Source organism: Spea bombifrons, chromosome 6 (genome assembly GCF_027358695.1).
Source record: "Spea bombifrons isolate aSpeBom1 chromosome 6, aSpeBom1.2.pri, whole genome shotgun sequence".
In the NCBI taxonomy this organism is placed as follows: Eukaryota; Metazoa; Chordata; class Amphibia; order Anura; family Pelobatidae; genus Spea; species Spea bombifrons.
In genome coordinates this window covers 25,485,648-25,508,930 of record NC_071092.1, presented here as the reverse complement: position 1 = coordinate 25,508,930, position 23,283 = coordinate 25,485,648, and the positions used below count along the sequence as shown (strand labels likewise).

General features: G+C 39.6%; 1 protein-coding gene across 1 annotated transcript; it reads left to right on the top strand.

Annotated features, from left to right (window-relative positions):
• Positions 1–1,927: 1,927 nt before the first annotated feature.
• On the top strand, positions 1,928–23,197 carry LOC128500918 (inter-alpha-trypsin inhibitor heavy chain H3-like). Its single transcript, XM_053470289.1, has 21 exons — positions 1,928–1,967; positions 5,363–5,456; positions 5,945–6,105; positions 8,010–8,114; positions 8,600–8,762; positions 9,356–9,466; positions 10,573–10,701; positions 10,951–11,067; positions 12,347–12,515; positions 12,719–12,844; positions 12,936–13,117; positions 13,933–14,118; positions 14,619–14,740; positions 15,447–15,604; positions 16,107–16,136; positions 16,294–16,314; positions 17,391–17,504; positions 17,586–17,790; positions 17,868–18,040; positions 18,764–18,869; positions 22,987–23,197. Exons 2-21 carry the CDS (start codon positions 5,376–5,378, stop codon positions 23,195–23,197), a joined length of 2,670 nt encoding a protein of 889 aa, XP_053326264.1. The 5' UTR covers positions 1,928–1,967; positions 5,363–5,375.
• Positions 23,198–23,283: the final 86 nt, after the last annotated feature.

The window sequence follows — 23,283 nt, the reverse complement described above, 5'->3', positions numbered from 1 at the left end:
CCACTCCCACCTACCTTCCACCTATTTTCCTCAAGTTCTACTCCTGTCCCATTTTCTGCTCATGCAGGCCCCTGTATATTTTCATTGTTATAAACATTGGCATGCCGTATAATTAGCTTACATTTTAACTAGGGTAAGCTATATTTTTTCCTGGATAGGTTAAGCTATTCATGGATACCTCATTTAAAACAAACCATGTATCGCATAACATGAAATGGTACAAAACAAAACCCATAATGTTCTTCCCTATTATTTCCCCATACATTATAAACCAAAATAGAGTAATAGTAAAAGTAACTAAAAGTATTTTTTTTTAATAACTTCTAACTTCCAAGGTTAAGATTGTTTGTGGTGCTTCCTTCTTTACTATGGACATGACTGTTGCCTAAAAGGCTGTTTACACACCCTGAGGTATTTCAATCTTCTTAGCAGTTTCTTGATTAGCTTTTATAGAGGAGTAAAAGATGTTTCATTATATATTATAGTAAATCAAATGATCTGGAAGAAAAAAAAAACCCAATAACTATATATAACAAACGAGAGAGAAGAAAATTACAACTAAACATGAGTACTGCAAAAATTTTAAAATAGGCTCGGTCACGAAGGATATATAAATAAAAAAACAGCCTGGTTCTTAAGGGGTTAATAAATAAACCCCTATATGGTTATGTAGCAGACTGAGTTATGATAGCAAATTTTGTATTGAAGCCGTCATTAAGTGAAAACTCTAATTCAATAGATTTGAAACAGTTATTAAATACAAGAGAAAGTAGACTTGGGCGCTGGCCTAATCTTCATGTTCGTCTTCATGGGAAAAAAAAATCTTTTTATTCCACGAATATTTGCCCGTTCCTGTGTTCGGTTTGGGCGAATATTCGTGTACATTCTTCATGTTCGTTTATTTTTTCTTTGTTTTTCTTTTGGAAGGGGTTAATACGGTGTTAACATGGTACGCAGCAGCATCGGCGCCAGGATTTTAAAGGTCCATACGAGCAACTCTATTGGTTGGCGGCAGGGGCCTCCTCTGCCATCAACCAATAAAGTGCAGCTGTTCTTCATTGGTTGATGTCAGACGAGGCCCCCACCTGGAGAAACCAATCCTATTCCAAGAGTTAAAGGTCCGTACGAGCGACTCTATTGGCCGCCAGCAGGGCGCTCCTTTATTGGTTAAGGCCAGAGGAGCTCCCTGTTGGCGACCAATAGAGTCGCTCACACTGACCTTTAACTCCCGATGCTGAAACTTGTCCTGGGGAGGGAACAGGAGTTAAAGGTCCATAAGAGCAACTCTATTGGTCTACCGGCAAGGGCCTCCTCTTGCATCAACCAATTGTTATCATGTTCGCCCCGGATACGAATGTACAAGTCTAATAGAAAGATACTTTCCTTAGTACAATTTATTTGAAGGATTTGTATGTTAATCCATCAAGATATTGATTCCATACATACCAAGCATGTCTTCCAAAAAATGGCAAGTGACATTCTTCACAAGTCGAGGAGGATGGAGAAAGTGCTAACCCGCACTTAGATACTACTTCACCACCAACCTCAACACTCACCACATAGTGTGTTGATTATGTTCGATATCATCTTATCAGGATGTATAAGTATGAATCTGACCTGGAGCAACAACTCTTATAATGGGTGTCAAGCCAAGAGAACAGAAGGACAGAACCTAATTTCTGACTGACAGAAATTAGGTTCTGTCCTTGTGGAGAAACAAGATGTATCAGCAGTATTATGTGTATGAAAAAACACTACTTGCTACTTAGGTCTTGGTATTTTTAGTGCTACTTGCACTTTCTCAACCCAGAGGTCTGCATGCGCTCTAAATTTCAAATTTCCTGTCTTAGGCTCTCCCAAAACTACCCATGTATTGCCAGGAAATATATGCCTCCTCCCTCTCGCCCTGTTTACAGATGAGGGCTGTTCAGAATAGTGAAGCTGTTCAGGACGCCATCTGCTTTAAGGTACTGTTCTCACTCATTATCTCAGTTCATTTAGAGATGTGTTATGGGGAAGAGAATACAGGAGGGAAAAAGGTTTCCTCTTTTCTTCTTTCCACTCCATCAGTCAGTGACTGCAAGGACAGGCAGAGGGAGAATGCAGCAACAGGGATCTGCTTGGGAAGAAGTGGGAATCAACCGGTGGGTTTGTTGGTGAGGAATCCTATTAAAAATTATTTTAAAAAATTGGGGCACCTAAATATACTAGCCATGTATACACAATATGTATTTATATATTATATAATTTTATTTCTAGACATTTAATATATGAAAAACCATTTAATGTTATCATGTGATATCTGTTTTCATATGTTAAAATCTGACTTTCTAAGTGTTTATTTGGCTTGGTGAAAAAATGGCAACATTTTGGGTAACTATAGGGCACTATCAGCTATCAGCCAGTGGTCCACCAGGCATTTGCCGGAATCAAATGCAGAAAAAGCTATTACTAGGTCAAAATGTCACATAGAAAGTAAAACCCTGACCCTTAGCTACACCTCTTACATATAGATCATATTATATGACAGGAGGTATAAAAGATGTCTCTACTAACAGAGCCATCAGGCAGTCAGAAATTAGGTACTGTCCTGATGGCTACACATTTTACTGTGTAATACATTTTTATCACCTTTATACATCAACAATTGGGACCCATGAACGTGCCTATATTTGATTTATGCATTACATAGCATAGGCAAAACTTAAAAGGACAGATTAATGTCCTGGACAGCCTTATCTAAGAAGAATGCATATGAAAGTAATTTATGAGCACCGGTACTTTAATATGCATCCCTTGAAAGGTAACAAAAAAAAAAGAAAAAAATTATGCTTAATGGCACCTGTGTTGAGTATTTTTTCTGCATCCCCCTACACCATAATTAAAAACACACATTCTCACTATTGAAATTCACACATGCTCACACTAACACATACACACATGCTTACAGTATATACTCACCCACATATACAAACACACTCTAACACCATACAATTACACTAAGGGGCTTATGTGACCCGAGACAGTAGGGCGGCAGCTCACACAGATAATGCAAGCTGCAGTAGAGACCATGAGAAGTAAGAGGGAGGTGAGAGGGAGCTGGCATGCAGCACCTATGATGGTAGATACTGATCATGTGTAGGTATGTATATGTGTAGGGTCAGTGTGTGTTATGGTGTTGGATAATGTCTGTGTGTCTGTGTGTATGTATGGTGCTATTGTGAGTGAGTAAGTCTGTGTGTTAGTGCATGGTGTTGGATAGTGTGTGTATGTATAAGGTGTTGGATAGCATAGGTGTTACTGTATATGTTGAAGAATGTGTGTGTTACTATATGGCAGTAGAGTGTGCATTAGTATATGATGTTAGTGTGTGCGTGCATGTAACTGCATGTTAGAATGTGTTTGTTAGTATATGGTGTTAGCATGACTGTGTCAGCATATGGTGTTAGATTAAGTGTGTATATATGTCCGCGTATGGTTTTAGCATGAATGTGCATGTCAGCATATGGTGTTATAATGTGAGCGGGTGAGCTTAGGGTTAGTGGTGTGAGGGACAAGATGGAAGGAGTGTGTGTTTGCATGTGTAAGTGGGTATTAGAGGTAGTTTCCATGTTAGTATGTGTGTGTGTTTTTAATTTGGGGGAAGAGCCAAAAAAAAAAATATACAGCACGTGGGCACCACTAGCCCAATGTTCGTTGGAGCTGGCTGAAGGTAAGTAAACCATGTGTCAGAAGATGCATGCAAATTAGCTGGATGTGGGTCAAGTGTGAAATGTATACAGGATCATGGATTTAAAAGGGGAACATCATGTAAATTTAAACGGATCTCTAATTGATAAGCGTTAAAGTGCATATGATAGCTGAATGTCCCTTTAATATCTATTCAGTTTAAGACGGCAAAGTCCACTAGGTTGGAGCTTACTACTACTACATCTATATTATTATATATGAAAGTATACGGATTATGTACTCGTAACATATTAAACACGGAACACTGATTGCAACTAAAAAATGATTACTGCAAGAGGACACTAGGGTAGAAAGGAACAGCAGCTAAGGTTCTAGAACTAAAGAGATTGATAAAGAAATATAATATTAATTTACTGGGTATTCTACAAAGCAGTGAAGTTAGAGCGCAGGAGGAAATCAGTAGGGGCGGATTCTGCCTGTATCTGCAAGGAACGTTAAGGCTGCAGCCTGCAGGGCTTGTTATCCGAGACTCTCGCTTTCACTGATAGGTTGGGAAAATATCCGCAATTTACACCCACTTCCGAAATTACGGTCCACTTACTTGATGCATATTACCCAAGGGTGCCTGACTGTGGATAATGGCCATGTCATACTTTATTTGCAAATTGACAAAAAGACTGGCATTCCAGTGAATCCCAAATGAAACTGGCCACTTAGGAGGCTTATTTATTTTACGTGGATTGAGCATGGGAATCTTGTTTTATGAAGCTGTACGCTTGGGAATTAAAATTGGATATTTTCCAGATACTGTAAAACATGTTTTCTTGTGCATTTGAAAATAACATTGTGGTCTGGGATTTTCCATTTAATGCTATACTGTTTGTTGAAATCTGTTTATTGGCGTTAAAGCATATAAAAAATAAAGGTATCAGATGTTTCCCACAATATTTGGTGTAAGTGAGAAATACTCGCATGTGTCTAGCGTATAAGCAATTTCTTAAGGATCCAGTTAAAGGCACAGGAGTGGGAGATTAGTTGGAGGGAAATTTAGTTGTATTAGTCCAGGGCTGAAAAAAATTAGTATGTTTGGTGGCGAATGTTTACAATAAGGTGTAGTGGTCAGATTCTGTTGGGGGGCAAAATATATATTCCCCAGCTTTCCACTCCTTTCACTCCTTACCTCCTCTCTTACCCCCTACTATTGCAGGCTCAGGAGAGGGGTTTCCGGATGGGAGGCAAATCTTAGTTACCCATTAATAGGAAATATTATATGGCCACAGTAGTAGTAGTAGTAGTAGCTACAGACCATCATGTACCTGTGCAACATGTCTGGGGTGGTTAAGATTAGCCACAGCCACCCCCAGTCTACAATTCCTATGGTGTTTAGTCAGTAATGGCTGACTGTATACCATGGATGCTGCTGTCAACAACAAAGTGTTGTGTAGGCCACCACAACTCCGGCCTATAACTACAATTCCCATGAAGTTCAACTAGCAACACGGCTGGCTGAATATTATTGTAGATGCAGTCAACAGCATTTAGTATTTGTACTGTATATAGTATACTGCACTTTGCTCCCTATGTCTAGTTAACCTACCCTCCACTGCTGTTCCACTAGCCCTCTTTGAATTACCATGGGGGTAATTATTTCCTTTTTTTTTTTTTTTTACAGTGAACCATTTACAATGAAAGCTATGTTCTACATCACCCTTTTCTTTTATCTTGTGGGCATTCATTCCACCCTGAAGACCACCCTAGAACAAGAAGTAAGACCATCTTCTGAGATATTTGTTCTACTGCATCTTATGTAAATTTGTACACGTAAATGTCTGATAAAAAGTAATTGCTTCGAATGTGTATGACATAATGCTGGAACATAATCAGGACTACCTTCAAGGTTCCATATGCCCCATTTTACCTCATGGAGACAGGGACAGACAAAGAGAGAGGGCTAGCTGCTGGCTGGAGGATGTTCCGTTGGAATGCTGGGTGCCTGCTTGGGTGGTGTTCCATGGCATGAGTGAGAGCATCTCTCTTTGTCTATTGGGAGGTATGGAGCCGATCTTTTCCCTGGACATGCTCTGGAAAAAATATAAACAACTGGTAACTGGTGAATTCTGGTACAAGCAAAGTGTGCTTTTCCAGCTGTTGGTGGTTGAACTATCCCATGTCAAAATAATTATAGCTTCCTCAAATCAGCTGACAGGTAATTTGCAAAATATATTAACTGATTGTATGTATGGGGTCTATGCAGGATGTGATCAGGATCCACAGCCTTCACGTGACTTCGCTGGTCACATCGCGCTTCTCTCGCACAATCATCACCAGTATGTCATCCAACCAAGCTAATGTATCGAAGGAGGTGTCCTTTGATGTGGAGCTGCCTAAAGAAGCCTTTATCAGCAATTTTAGTTTGTAAGTAAGATTTATATGTTAAATAGTATGTGTGCCCATCATTGAAATGATATAGCCAGAAATCGTTCTCTTTCTTCTTTTCTCTCTCCCTCTCTTCCCTTCTCTTTCCCTAGATCTCTCTCCATGTGTGTCCTTGTTCTTTCTTCCTCCCCTCTTACTCTGTCATGACTGCAGGTACCAGGTCAGGTGGGAGTATCTGTGCAGGGACAGATGCTTGTTCAGAATCCTGTGCTTACCTGGTTAATTCTGACACCTCCGAGTGGCAGTCAGCTGCAACCTTAGATCGGAGCTTGGGTATCATCTGCCTATAAGGATCTACAGGTTGATAGACTAGGGCCAGCAGATAAAAGGGCAGGATTCTGAGACTCAGAACAGGGTCTGGGGACTGGCAGATTACAGGAGTCTGTGAACTAGACATACACAAATCAGGTTAGCCAATGTCACAAGAGCATTGTACAGAAGGATAATGCAAGGAATGTTCCACGGCCAAGCTGAGGTTGAGTATCAGGCAAACAGGAGACTAAAACAGGGTAACAGTGAGCAAAAAGAGTCAGAGTCAAGGCCCAAGCCAGGTCAATATCCAAAATCAGCCAGGCCAAAACGAGGTACCAAGGGATGCATTATTCAAATAATTACGAAGCTGCAAACGGTAACACAGAGCAGGATCAGTGTTCCAAAGGGAAGCTGGGAGGAACACTGGCAAATAAAGGCTACAGGTTCTGAGACTGGCCACAACTGTTACTAGAACCTGAACATAGACATCAAGGAGACATTAAGAGACAGGAAGAGGTGGAAAGGAGCAGGGGCGGGAGGGGGTTAGTTAGAGCAAAGGGAATTGAGTCAGACATAAGGGGCAAGCCAGGGGTGCTAGAGCAGGCAGGTCAGAGCAGAAAGGGCCGGTAGGATCAGATATGAGCTAGACAGGATGAGTCAAAGCAGTGGGGGCAGGAAGGGATGGGAGGATGAGAGCAGAACTGGGGTGAATGTATACGGCACATATGTATGTGTGTGGATGATCATACCTGTTCCCCCCACGTTGAGTGTATTTCTATGCGTCTCTTTTGTAGCTTAAGTGTATGTGTTTATGAATGTGTGACAGTAGTTCAAGAATGTATGAATTGATAATGAGTGTGTGTTTATATATTCCTATGCATGTTTGCAAATGTATAACATACACAGTGTCCCTCTTCCTCTGAGGAGGTAGGAGCGGGATAGAGGTGGGGAGGTGTAGCCAATAACTGTCCTTAGGGAGAATAAGATGATTGCTAACTCAAACAGATAATTTCTGGTTAATTTGAAAAATAAAAATAAATTTTTTTTTCCATCTATTTTGAAGTGCCTCATAATCTTCTTTCTTCCTATGGATTAACATTGCCATTCATTGCAAGAATAGCTACATCTGTTTCTTCGCAATGAATACCTAAAATCATCAGAACATGTATAAATTAAAAATAAGAGGAGTGCAATTTATACAAACGTTTACCCTATGTAAATTAAGTTATGTTATTTCAGTCTCAAAATCCTCTTTAGAACACCCTGCTTAGCAGTCTAGTGTATCAGTGGCACGGATAGATGCTGACAGGGTTCATTCCTGGATCCTGCCAGTAAGACGCATGGCCCTGGGACTATTTACACACATGTATAACCAGTGATGCTGATTGCCAGGAGGCAGGCAACAGCTGTTGATGCAGTGAAATGCTTCTCATTTCACAGAATAACGGGATTCACGCTTTGCTTTCTAAAGTGACTGTACAAAATGCTCCAAATGGGCCATTGTACATTGTATTGTTTCCATTCTTCAAGTATGTAAACCATGCCTACTGATTACTAGTTCCTCCTGTGATTTGCTTGCCTCATGACTCTCAGTGTATATGCAGCATTTATCTCTATCGTCCCATCTCTAGGACCATTGAGGGAAAGGTATATGTTGGAGTGGTGAAGGAGAAGGGAGTTGCTCAGAAGATCTATACTGACTCCGTTTCACGTGGACGCACAGCTGGAATTGTGAAGTGAGAAATAGCAATACAATGCATTAATTCAAATACCATTAAAAAACACCTGTCTAAGGCATCAGTATTGAGGATTCCATTACACTATATGGCCACATGTTTACTTAGCCCACCAGTACATCAAATTACTCCAATTTTGTAATTTTTCATGGCTATCTTGCTTACCGAGGTGCCAAATCAGTGGGACTGCTTTGAGAGGCTCAGATGAGACTCTCAAACAATTGAAAGCCTTCTCTGGACACCATTAATGAGGCAGCTGTGTGGCAGGAGGGGCTGCTCAACTCTAAGGTTTGATTTATGCTGTTCAATCATACTGTTCAAAAACAATATTTATCTACCTTCAGAACTTGTTTATGTCTATGTTAGTGTTTGGAGGTAAGCAGTCAGTACTGCACTTCAGTGATTAGTTTACCACATACAATATTTATTGAATGAATGTAGCTAAGACTTTAAAGTTTCTTCAAAGTGTATTTTGCTTTGTACAGAGCATCGGGGAGGCTGTTTGAGAAATTTGGTATTTCAGTAAATGTGGCCCCTAAAAGTGAAGTTGTCTTCATGTTGACCTATGAGGAGCTGCTTAGGAGAAAATTTGGACAGTATGAGATTCTCTTGAAGATTAAACCAAACCAACTCGTGGAGGATTTCCAGGTGTGTAAACTGTATCCATGAAAGAGTATCTGTGAATGATTGAATTAATATTTGTGAATATGTGTGTGATAACATGGATGTGTAAGGGGCATGGCACAGGGAGGCTGTTTGAGGCAAAGATACCACAGGAAGGCTGTTTAGGGGCAAAGATGGCATGTCCTATGCTTCAAGTCTGGATGCTAGGCAGGTCGTGTGGATGGAATCTGGGTGCCAGGAATGGAATGATACTAAAGAGGACGGGCTGGCTGGGAGGCATACATACACGATGTGGGGCTGGCTAGGGGCATCACATAAATCAATACTAAAGGGAGGGCTGTCTGGTGGAATTAATATACAATGTGGGGCTAATTTTTAAGTTGATAATTTTGTATGGGCCCCCTAATGATGTTAGAAATATCCAAATGGCCCTTGGCAGAAAAAAGGTTCCCCACCCCTGGTATACATTGTATACCTCAAATTAAACATATTCACATACTTGTGTGCATATATTGAACATTCTATTATATGTCCTATAAGAATTAAAGTCTTAAGTCTGTAGAATCCACAATGCATCAGTTTCACTATATCATTTGGCTTTGTCATATGATGTACAGATTGAGGTTCACATCGATGAGACAAGGGCTTTAAGATTTCTGGATGCTGACGCTACATTTCTTACAAATGACCTGAGGCAAATGGTGGAAAAATCATATTCTGACAATAAGGTGAGTGATAATAAACAAAAGTAAATAAATAACATGAATACCGTACGCTTAACCAGCTACGTTATGTTCCCTTATCACAAAAAAAGAAAAAGCCTAACTTCCAACATTCCAAATAGCCAAAAAGAGACAGTTTTGTTTCATAGCGTGTAATTAGGAGTGTGACTGGAAGGCTTTGGCATTACTATGACATTCAATGTGATTTTTTTGAACTATTGTTAGTGATTTATGTAACTGAATAAAGAATTTAGAAGACAGAAAATGTATTATAATTAATCATCTTTATTTCTAAAGGTTTGTAGAATACTGTTTTGACCTCATACCTAGCAAACGTTCTGAGTGCCTGGAACAGAGGGCCATCAGGGAAAGAGGATTTCGGTCCTAAAGAGGAACTGTCCCTCCTTAAGACCATGCTAAAACATGTTTAAAAACATAGAAAAAAGCTTTATTTGTGCGTTTAATTAAAAACTACAAAAATGGTTTACTATCTTAATGTGAGGCTTCCTTAGTACAACACTTTTTACCTCTGAAGAAGCCCCTGTAGGGCAAAACACGTCAGGTTCATTGCCATTCAATTTGAATTTCTGACCCAGATTCTTTCTTAATTTTACTAAGGGTTGCACTTGTTGTTTTTAGATATATATTTTTACCAACTTGTGTATTTTTTGTTGTGATTTTAATCTATGACATATTTTGTATAGAACAGATTAGAATTGTATGTAAAATATACCTGGTCCTTTTTCCTTTTCTACGCTGGTCAGCATCTAGCTGACTATATCACATTTCCAGTCCTCTCTTGTGGACATTGGGAACCTGTCATCTGGCAGTGGTAGATAGCAGCCATATTTTCCCTACAATTCCGTCTTTCCTAGAATACTCTCTCCTCTCCCCTAGCAGTGTTTCTTGCATTGCTGCACTCTTTAGATTGGCGCAGTTTCATACTAAATGTTGTATATTGCATTATTAGTTTGGTTTCCTTAGTATACCTGTACTACCAAAGCAGTTGGTGGTTTTAAGTAATTAATCTAAGAAAATTGAGTTTAGAGCAGAAAGAGTAAAGGTTAGAAGCCGATTATAATATATGTGTAAATGTTTTTTGTTTGTTACAGGGCCATGTCTTCTTTAAGCCTTCTTTGGATGTTCAACGTTCCTGCTCTGAATGTACGAGCACCCTTCTGAATGGGGAATTCATTGTCAAATATGATGTTGATCGCTCAAATGATCTGGGTGAAATCCAGGTAGGACTAGGATGTTTAGTAAGAATTCCCATAATTTTCCAATAGTTGCTAAAAATGAATGCCAATGTTCATAAAATAATGTTGAGGTGTGGAAGCAGAAGCTTGTACCCAAAGAGTGAATGAATAGCTCAGAATACTCAGATAAAGTATAAAGAACTAGAAATGAATTATTATGCAGATTCTGGAATGAATAAATTATTGCTGGTTTGGCTCTTTAATGATTACATCTTTCTTTTTGATGCCCTGTAGATAATAAATGGCTACTTTGTACATTTTTTTGCACCTACAAATTTGCCTCAGCTCCCGAAAAAAATAGTGTTTGTCATTGATGTCAGTGGATCTATGTCAGGACAGAAAATTAAGCAAGTAAGTCCACGGATAACCAATATTAAAGGGATCACACTGTGTTATTTGAAATGTAAATGCTTTACCCATATTAGCTTTAGATTTGTACTTGGGGGTGAGTACACAGGGAATGTAATGTCACCTTTATTAACCTATTATATATTTACTTATTAAGGCTTGTTAAGCATTTTGAACAGACAACTGCAAATAAAAGTTTGGATTGTCAAAGTAGTTGTGAGAGAAAATTGGCCACATTAGTCTTTGTCAAGGCCTGCCTCTGCCTGTAGCCCATGGAACAGCGCAGCTAGGTGGAGGGGGGCCTTGACTGAGTATTTCCCATTTTGTATTGCAGGTTAAAGGGGGTCTTCTCATCAGTTTCACAGTGGCGAGGGTAGTCAGAGTAATGTGGAATAATGATTTGTTAATAATAGGAAATAGCTTGGTTGGTTTATGTTGGTGGTTTTGAGTTGGTCTATGGCTTAGAACCTGTTGCGGCAAAGGGGCATCCCACCATGTTTGGTGGTAATTCTGACAATGACTTTATTGTATTAACAATTGTATTTGTGGATCTGTTTCCCCATACATATTAAACTGTGGCCAATTTGTACCCATCGGCTTGTGTCTGTGTGTTTAGGTGGGCGTGATGGGTTTATGGAGTATCTGGGCCCATGAATTGACGATGCCACAGTCATGCCATCCTAGAGTTAGAGACGCTTGACTTTTTCAAAAAAGCACAAGTTTCTATGACCTTAAAGCACTCTTCCATAAGAGCATTCTTGGTTTCTGCTGTATGAATGACCTTTGCCTTAGGTTTTTTGGCACAATCTCTTATTTGTTTTATTTTATTATTTTATCTCTGCTAACACCATTAGTCTTTACAGGGTAATGGATTCTATATGCTCTATTATAGGAACTAATAGAATGCTCCAATCTGCGTGAACATTTTGTTTCTTGCCATGCTGATGAGACCACTTTTTCAAACTGTGAACCATTTTGAATGTATAATACCCATTCTAAGCCATGTGTTTGGGTTTTTTCCCATTGAGTGGTCCAAGGTCTAATTTATTCAAGCTTTATTTTATACAGTTCTTGTTTTTTCTTGTGGCAGTTAGATAATCGGAAGTCAAAAGTCTGCACAACTTTAAATCCAACTAAGCACTATAGCTTGTGGTAACTCATTAAGTCCAATATATGGCCAAAGCTATTTTAGCTGACCGTATAATCTACAACCAGTATTCATAATATGCTTAACAGAAGCAACATCTGAAACATGGATCATAATATACGTTTTTTATTTCAGACTAAAAAAGCCATGTTGAGAATAATAGAGGACCTTAACCCAGAAGACAATTTCAACATAGCCATCTTTAACTCTACGGTGGTTTATTGGAAACAGTCTCTTGTCAAGGCTGACAGGATAAATGTTGAGCATGCAAAGAAATATATCACCTCATTAAGTGCTGGTGGAGGTAACCTTCTCAAGTCAAATCATTGTTAGTGAATTATTGTCAACTCTTTGATACACAGCTGGGTTGTGTGCTTGTAACATGTTCATTTTTTTTAAGCCATTGGTCAGGACCAGGAACGGTTAGATGACCTAGTTTTCATCCTTCACCCAGAAGCCCTAATGGAGTCTTGAAGAGGTTAATGATGTGTGTTGTTTTCTCTACAGGGACCAATCTGAATGAGGCTCTATTGAGTGCAGTAAGGCAAATTCTTCAAACGAGTCCAACAGGTGTTATACAAGGGTCTAGTGCCCCAATGATTATTATGCTAACAGATGGAGACCCCTCTGTAGGTGCGATGGGAATTTTGTAACAAATAAGTAGAGTTTTCATTGCTTCTGAGTTCTGCCATAGTAACTTAATACTCTGTGCAAACACACTTAGGGGAAACACAGGATGACAAGATCCAAGTAAATGTGAAACAGGCCATCAATGACCAAATCTCTTTATACTGCCTGGGTTTTGGTCAGGATCTTAATTACAAGCTTCTGCAGACCTTGGCTTTGGAAAATGGGGGTGTTGCCCGAAGGATCTATGAAGATTCAGATGCTGACCTTCAGCTGCAGGTATGATAGTTAAGCTTATCTAGTCATGACGTGGGAATCACTGTGCATATTTGCATATACTGACCACAAAAATTGGTCTCTTAATTATTTTTTTTAACTAACAGCATAAGAATATCTGAGTATCCATATACAGTAGATACACACACAGGCTCCGTCTGAAGGTAGACAGGAGAGATATTGGAAAAGTATCTTGTCTCAATGCCAAACTGCGATAACGTGTACAAAACCTATGTGAACATGTATGGAGCTCCTTAGGTTGTGTATACATCCATGTGTTGAGTATAAAATGGATCACTTTTTGCTTACCTTGAACAGCCCTTGTGAGTAATTTATCAGTGGGAAACAGGTCTTAGTGGCTACAAACAGATGATATCAGCATTGTTTTTAAAGCAGGTGTGTCTCTGCCTGCTTCACTTGCATTATTAAGTGTACATTTGTAAGCCGTATGCATGGAAATATACTATGCGGTTTGCAAGGTCATGTCCCATTGAAGTCATCGTCAACTGAACTTGCAACTCATGAGTGGCAGCTCGCAAGTTAAATTCCCATGATGAGCTTAACAACAGGCAAGCTGAAATATACTTAGTGCTCGTATTGATGAAGTGTACAAAAGTAGTCATTTTCTAAAATCATGGTTTAAATGTGTATTATAACCATTCCAGAAACTGAGAATACCTTTAACTACCGCTACTATGATCCTTTGTAGTCTTTCGAAACCAGCTGAACATTTACCTTTTGGACCTTCACTTGTGACTTCTCTTCATCCTCTTGGCTACAATGACACCTGCATTCAAGTTCTCAATTTCTTTTTGCAGGGATTTTACAAAGAGGTTGCATATCCTCTTCTGACTGGAGTCCAGTTGACATACCCTGAGAATGTTGTCTCGCACCTCACCAAAAGTACTTTCCCGCTCTATCACAAAGGGTCAGAAATCATAGTAGCTGGGAAGGTCAGCGATAATGAGCTTACTGAACTCCCCGCGGAAATCACGGGATATGGGGTACAGCTAATCTGATTGTTGAAAACACATCTAGTCATATTATTATCTATGTATGTCTCCCCCACTCTTGTTTTATTTATTCATGTTTCAGGGATGGCATGGATATCCATAGTTTTGTGCCTACATGCTACTGTAATCTAAGCCTATTGATAAATGGGTATATTTCTTTAAGAGATATTATATTTTCAAAATTAATAAACCTGAAAACAGCGGATTGTGTGATAATTCATCATAAAAAGCCTGTGCATGTTTTTCACCAGAGAGACTCTGGAATAGTTATTTTCCATGATATTATCCATAAATCTACCAGTGTCAATAAGACAGATCAAAAAATAGCTTAATTCCACGTCAGATTTTGCCTTTTTTACAAATCTATAGGTGTTATGGGGCAGTCTATGAAATGAAGAAAGCCCCTTGTACCAGCAGTGGTATGGATGTAGGAAAATGCATTGGTTCCTGGTCATTTCTTGATCCTGGTTCATGTCATATATCCTCCACAGGTAGATGAACACCTGTCCTTTACTACAACCAACTTAGATAATGTGCCTCAAGGATACATATTTGGAGAATACACAGAAAGGCTTTGGGCTTATCTTACTATCCAGCAGTTGCTTGAGAAAGAGTGAGTGTCTACAAAGAAAAGCATTAAGCTGGTATTAAGTGAAATAGTACAGGCATGGCTACTGGGTGGGCATACACACACTCACAGCCCTCTTCAGTATTTCTTAGAATGCTGTGCGTCTTCAGCATTCTGGAATAGAAGGAAAGCCTGGGTGAGCGTCCATACTGGAAATAACCATAAACTGGTATCGGCAACATTTTGGTAAATAGAACTTCTTAAATATATAATTATATATATATATATATATATATATATATATATATACATATACATATACATATATATATATATATATATATATATATATATTACCATGCTTTTTTGAAGGTTCTTGTTAATCTGGAGCAAATGGGGCAGCTGATCAAATGTGTGACTTGACCTCCTATTTGGTAATTTCCCAGGTCAGTTTTCATGACTGCAACCAGAGCTGAATATGCCAGGAGCACATGAGTGGAAGTGTGAAGGCACACTTCTTGCTGGGGTATAAAAATGAGTTTAAATTTGTTAAATAAAATGATGTGTGGATCTGCGTTACATTATATGCTTATATAGTAGATTCCACTGTGCATTTCTTTTAGTTACTTGGATGATCTGTTAATCAGAAAAATCCTAATACAATTTCTACCCTCCTACCCAGCTGGCCACCCCTGCCTTGCAGTTAGTAATGAAAAGGTTCAACTAGATTCAATATACTGTTTTCTTACAGAATACTGGCAAAAGGTGAAGATAAGGAATACCTCAAGTCTAGGGCCTTGGCCCTCTCCCTGAAGTACAACTTTGTAACACCATTATCCTCCATGGTAGTCACCAAGCCAGAGGAGAGTGACGAGAAACCACCTGTTGCAGCAGAAAAAGAAGAACATAGTGAGGCTGTTATTTTTTATTAGGACTTTGTCCTAAAACTATCTTAACCTAAGGTCTGGGGATTTTCATTATGCCAGCTAAATGATGAAGCAGAAGTAAGCTCCAAAGACCTGGGGCGTAAGTATGCTTCATGTGAAGCTCTAAGTGAGCTTTTCCCAAGAGTCTTCAAATATGAACCATTTTATAATCAATCAACACTATATTGTGGTGACTAATTGTAGGAACCCTATGGTTCAATAATAATATTATTTATAAAAATCAATAAGGGAAATACTTTTTTTGAACTAACCTATATTCAATAATGATTTTTATATACCAGCAGAGAAGAGAGAATTCCTACCATAAGCTACACCTCTAACCATGCCTATTCTTTGGCTGTTATAATTCACTAGTAATCTAGTAGTTAATCACCAGTACTCACTTTTGTTGCATCTGCGGCATGGCTCATTGCACGTCTGCGTTATATGGAAATTGTAATAGAATTTTCTGTTGTCTCTTTCAGAAAACATTCCAAAAAAGTTTCACGCTGCCTGTAAGTATAAGGGGAGGTGGAAATAATGTAACCATGTGTTTCATAATACAACATTGTTTAACATAACAATGTAAGAGGTTGTCATGGTCCTTTAATTGTTGAACAATTTGCAAGTATGTGGCTTTAACTGTGTGGTTTGTTTGTTTTTGCGTTTTAGCTGCAACAAGAAAGAGCTTTGGTAAGTGCATTTTTAACTGGGGTTGTATGATTACATTAATTTTATACATGCATTTTATAAATAATACATTGGCAATTTTGTAATAATAAAAAAAAACAGTAGGCCGTATCTGCTATGAATGTTGTGTGGGCCTTGTGACAGCATGCACTGCCTGTCCTCTAAACGTCAGTTTATTATAAATGCATCTTTAAGAGTGCTGGACTGCTTGGATATTTCATGATTTTGGCCATGTTTTGAAGGAGGCCCAACATGCAGCCTTTGTAACAAACAAATTAATGTTCCATCCGAATCTACGGTTTTATATTCTGATTACCGGCCTGATCTTTGTGTGTTATGTGAGTGTTTTTTATATACAAGCAATATAATGTAAAATATCAGAACATAATAAATAAAACTCACCATCTGTCCTAAATCACCAGGGACTGATGGCAGTTATTCTCCAGGCAAACTACTTCAATAATCTGTTTTGTGTATGGCTTGGTAGATCTTGCTGCTAAGCCCTTGAATAGTTTTAGTATCTGGATCAGGTTGCAGAGGTTGCCTCTGTAAGAAAATTAGAACAATTTCTCTTCCCGCCTGCAGTCTCTCCTTTAGGATCTCTGCGGCTGGGTATATTATGCACAAAGCCGATACACAATGAAAGGCATTATAGCTGCTACTTGCTTTTTATGTTTAAAATTATGTGAATGCCCCCACCCGATCCCTGACATGGGATCACTGGATACTTAGAAAGCTAAGTTCATGAACTCTATACTGCATTGCCCCCCCCCAAAAAAAAACAATCTCTAGCCTTGTAACCAAACATTTCACTAGTGACGGATTTTTATTCTTATTCAGTAATGTCAATGTGGTTGCTTTGGGTACCACTGGCTCACTACATAGCCACCTTATTTTGGTTATAACCCCTGCATTGACAACATACATACAATGTTTACATAGGTCATATTAGACTTGCTTTAAAAAAATACTATTGTCTTTTTCGTAACATTTTTGTTGGAGCTGATTTTATGGGTCACATAGTATATTGGTCATAGTTTTTATGTTATTTTTTTGTCACATTTGTATGCCTCTTGTAGTCGATGGAGACCCTCACTTCATTGTTAAGCCATCAGATGTCAATCTAGAGATTTGTTTTAATGTCAAGCAGAGCCCTGGGGTCTTCCTAAATCTGGTGGAGGATCCAGTCACTGGTAAGAAAACCAAAATCATTGTGAATTGAATGAAGATATAAAACAAATCAGTATATAATTATTTAAAATACTCATATCCAGGAATCTCAGTTTATTGTGAACTGGTTGGTAAAAACAAAGATGGGAGCACAGATGCATCAGGAAACACATATATTGGGAAGCTTGGATTCCAGAGCCTTGGGTTGGGAATCCAATTGGAGGTTACTACCGAGACTATAACCATCACTAACAGTAAACAGAAGACAGTCTTCAGCTGGAACAAGATAAGGGTAGAAGCACAGAAAGGGTGAGTGTATTGGTGACATGTACTTTCATATTAATTGGTAAAACACATTTATGTAATGTGAATATTTTCCTGTCCAGCTTGACCCTCAGAATTTTAGATGAAAGACGTTTGGCAATTATCATGGATAAAATGATAACCTTTATCGTTGTCCTTCACCGACCACTGAAGGAGCAGTCCAAACATAGAGATTACCTGGGGCTTTATACAGAGGACGTTCATCAACTTTCTAAGAACACCTATGGGATACTGGGTAGGCACAATATTATCCTATAACCACATGACTCTTTTTTTTTAATGAAATAATGACCACAGACACCTCACAGCAAACTGGGTATATATTGGGAAGGTTAGAGGAGGTATGGATGGAAGACTTACTTGTATGCCTATTGCTTGGTCAGCACTGGGGAATCAGACGGCTGGGTGAGCCACTTGCTGGGTTGTCAACCCACTGTCCTTATGGCAGTTGGTCAAAACTTTCACCTATACATTTAGTGGCACAATTTTTAGGTGAAATTTGGCCTTCTACAGTATATAGTATCACCTTGTCATGTCTATTATGACGGGTTCACTTTCAGTCAATTTTTGGACAACTAGATTTCCTTATAGACCTCGGCGGTACATCTAGCTATACACAGCAATTTCATCATATGTTATATGCTATACAGCTAAACTGAATACACACAAGCCTCCCAGAGGCATTTTGTTCCTTACATATAATATGAAGTTCAAATATTCAATTTCAGATATGTTTCTTAAACTCTATGTGAATGGGAGCAATAAAATGTTTATGTTATAAATTATTGTTTTTTACTAAAGTGTAAAATTATGCTTTGGATCAGCTACATATTTCAAATGCAGACAATTGTCACTGATGTAAAGTTGGTAATGATAGCATAGGAACATTCAAGTTTCATAATAACATATTTTATAATTTGTGTTATGCTATAAAATATGTTGTTTATATTTCCTTCAGGACAATTTTACCACTATATTCCTATGGAGATTTCAAATGTGACTTACATATCAAAGGGAATCGAAGCAACCTTATCTGTCAGAGGAAAGACGACCAAGGTGTATGGGTAAGATAGTTGATAAGGGCTTCTTTTGAGGAAATCATGAGATCCAAACATGGGACTCTGGGTGACTCTGGGTGATGCCTGACATTATGCCTATGAATGATTCTCCAAGGTGCACCACTTAATAGTTCAGGTTATAGAAGGTCTCCCTTATAACTGACCCAGTTGCGCTACATAGGACTGTACCTAACCAGCATCTCCAAAGCATACTGTGCCACCTGTCCTTCTGAGGGGAGAACCAAGATATAACATCATATGCATATTCAGTAGAGAGGACAGCAACATGTAGGTTAGCTACAGGGAGGGATTGAGGACTTGGTTTAGGCCAATATCATGAAACCACAACTTCTGTCAACTCTCCCTTTTTTTGGGTCATAACAATCTCTTAGGAGACCCAACAGATGTGTGTTCAGTCAGCATTGTTAATGCTTGTATAGTGATTTATCTAGAACCATATGATATTTGTAAATTCAAGACAGGCTTTTAAACTGATGAAGTCTATAAAATAACAGTTTTGAAAACATCATTGTCCCTTTAAAGTCTAGATGCTTTTTAAAGGAATTTGGCTAAATCTTTAAATGGGACTCACCAGAATAGAGTGAAAACATGGAATTGATCTTTATTGATGGATAGAAATATTCATTTCCCACCTCCTTTTCAAACAGTAACCCCCGTCACACATGGGGGTAGATTTGAGTTTGGGAGGGGGCATTGATGGATTCTTGGGGAGACTCCTTGCCTGCTTGCCCAGCTCCCTCTTAAGTGACCAGAAAACCTCGTCTGGACTGCCCTAACCAGACTCCCATAACCGACCAAGACCTAGCCGCAAATCAATGGAACTGTGTGGCGGCTAGGAACCAAGGAGATGCCTGCCAATATGGACACCTGTTGCTCTTTTGGGATTACACTATTCTCATGGTGACCCACACTCGGTGGTAGTTACAGAGAGGGAGCTCATTTGGGAAACCTGGTTTTAGGACCAGGGTTTACCTAGCCGTGGCTACCGAGCGGACTATTGCCATTGACATTTCCGTTACTGTCGCTCAGGGTCCCGAGGTTGGATCGAGTCACTTTTTGGAACATAATATCCTCGGATCCTGGGCTCTCCAATGGTACACCACTCCCTTGGGATCACCCTGCAAATAGTGACTTTTTGTCAGGTGGGCATTTCTGGCCATAGAATGATGGAGGCGCCAGGCTGTCTGGTAGTTGATGGGATTATACTCCTGATCCGATTATGTTGTCTGTATAGATATCTGTGTTGTTCCCACATTTTACCTCAATAGGAGTTCTGCCTTGTTATTAGGGTAAGTCTCGATGACACAGAGGTTCCTGAGGAGCTGCATTTCCTGCTTTGATCTCTGTGATGCTAGCTCCATCTGACGATCGAAGTCTTGTATTCCTGGTGACTATGGGGAGAAGGAAGCAGCGTCTGGCAGGAGTACCCAGTCGGGGTACGGGTCGTTCTCATTACATTGGTGGCAGTGGTGGGATGTTTCCTTGCAATGGGAATGTCCAAACCACCACCGGGACTAACAAGCCTGCTGACTGTGGAGATGCGACACCATCAGCAACAGCTTAGGCAGAAGAAATGAGCCGGTGTCAGGAACGGGATGGCAAAAAAAGTTCCACAACATACTGTAGAGAAGGTTGGCAATCTACAGAGCCACCCAATCCAGAGAAGCAGTCTGGAGGACAATGAGCGAGATTGACATGCATCTTATCTGGGACACGAATCTATGGAGGAATGTGATGCGGGAAGCTAATGATTACAAGTGGGGTCTTTGAGATTGTTGGTTTGCCCTGGCGATATGAGGAGGGACAATTCCAGAAGTACGCCTGGAATGGAGAGCCCTGATTCAGCTGCCAAGACAAGATCCTGGCCACCCCAGAACAGCACTTTGGGGAGCTGGCTAAGCTGCGGCTTTGCTTGCTGAGATGGCAGCCCACCGAGGAGGAAGTAGCCGAACTGAAGCAGTTGGTGACGAAGGTCACTATTCCAGGAGCAGAGGAACTGGTCCTCCCTCCACAGCGGCAGATGAGGGAAGCCGTCCTCCCTTCCTAGCAGCAGGCCAAACCAGAAGATCCTCTAGCCCCAGCTGAAGCGCTGGCAACAACACAGAGTGCTGCTGGTCTCTGAACAGCACCTGTGAAAGCTGCAAGGATCCAGGAAGATGCTGGCTTCATCTGACGATCGAAGTCTTGGATAACTGATGGCTATGGGGAGAAGGAAGCAGCATCTGGCGGGAGTACCCAGGTCGTTCCCGTCACAACGTACAGTACATGCTTTAGGTCTGGAAGGAAAGAGGGTTGTTTCATGTTGAAATTCTACTAGACATGGGACACCCTAAGGGGGTGTGTTTTCAGCACCCTTTTTAGTTAGAGCTCTGACTGTTCCACTGTTCCAGGGCCCAGTAGACTCTCTAATTTGTAGAACCAAAATCAAGTATACGGGTACATAACTCTCTATATTTGAAACGATTTAGTAAAGAAAACAAAATAAGCATTGTCTTAGATTGGATAACAGCTGAAATGACAAAGTATCTCCATAACAGATTGGTACATGTGTCGTGCCCAAAATAACATACTAAAGTGACATTATACTTTACTATTCTCTAAATAAAGAAAACATTTTTGGGTGGAGGGGAGGACAATTGTTACATTTTAATTCTCTGAATATTTGTCAAACATCTTGGGGAAGAAGAGGTTTGTTTGTTTGCAGTAACTATTCCAGAAAATAGTTTTAAATAACTAGTTTCTGTGAATTGGTCCTCTGTGTGTGACATCATAATTACTTATGTTATCCACAGTGCAATGTTACACTAAAATAAGCTGAAAACATGTGCATACCTGTAAAATAACAAACATAGAAGTCGTTAGTGGTAGGTGTCAATATTTCCAACTTTAAATGGCCCACTTATGCCTCTCCAATTTTGGGTCTGCAGAGGCATATGATACTTGCCTGGCTCTTAACAGGTTTATAGTGTAAGCTCAAGGGTTGCATGTGAACAGACACATGCAAGTTATTTGACACCATAACATATCTAGAATATATATAAATCTATTTTTAATATTCCTACACTAATAAAATTTGGTGAGATTTCACAATGGTTAACCACAAGCAGCGTTTGTGGGTCAACTGAGCTTTTGAATTAACTATGCATCTTCAAGTGGCAACTGAATAGCAGCTTGTTTAGCTGAGGTCTAGGGTTGCAGATCCATGGGACAGCTGTGCGTCTGTAACAAAACTGGGGGAAGATTGCCCCCTTGTGTGCCGCTGCACAGTGGGTTGGTTTGCAGGGGAGATCTCTGATCTCTCCAACCTGCCCAATTATATAATAAAGATGGCACAGCATCCAGACGCTGTGTACTTTAAAGAGACCGAGATCTGGGGTATGATTTGATATTTCATTAATCAGCTGCTGTGGAGTTGGTGGCTGGGGTGCTGTCCATAATCAAAAAGTCCCTGCAACTCAGTCCACTTCGGGTATGAAATTTGCTAGACGTGGAAGGTACATGTAGTTTAAATTTAAATCATAACGAAGGCTATCAGACGGGCTTGGGACACAACATTCTTTTACAAAACACAGGATTGCAAATTTGTAATTTCTTCAGCATAAGTAGTTAGGTGAAAGAAATACACCCTCTTTGACTTTTACATATCAGGACATAACCTATTTCTTAGCAAGTCTAAAAATTAGGTAAATACAACCTCAGATGAACACATGACATATTTTACTGTGTCATTATTTATTCAAAAAAAATCAAGCCAGAATGGAGAAGCCATGTGTGAAAAAACTAAATGAGCAAAAACAAGAGAAAACGCACTGGAAGAGCAAACCAAGCACTGGTGCCAGCTAATTTGGAGAAAGGCCTTCTTGGTGTAGGTGAAAAACCAATCAGCAAATCACACTAGAACATTGCTCGATTGGCAAACAGGGACGGTGAAGCAAATTAACTACAATTGTAGGGACTAGACTGTTCCTTTAACAATCTGGCCTATGGAAAAAAGTTTTTATTAATTGTTAATGTACTTATACTGATGTTTAAGGCAGAAAAGTAATTACAAAATTAGGCCTTCAATATGGCAAAAGATGTATATTTTTTGTTTCTGTTACAGGCAGCAGCGCAAAAATTACCACCAATATGCCCTGCATGGGGAAAGCACATTTTGCTGGTTTATAGAGGATGGTTTAACATGGCTGACAGGCAAAAGTGAGGATGAATTCCTTGTACCCACATTATACAAATCCCAGGTGAGTGTAGTGTTTCTGTCTGCGATTTATGGTTTAGTGGAAACATGGGTGAGAAGAGATCTAGGAAAGGTTTGACTGTGCCTTTCAGCAGGTGCGGATGAACAATAGACCCAAAACGGCAGCTGCCCTAGGGCCCCTGGCGGCAAGGGGTCCCAACATGC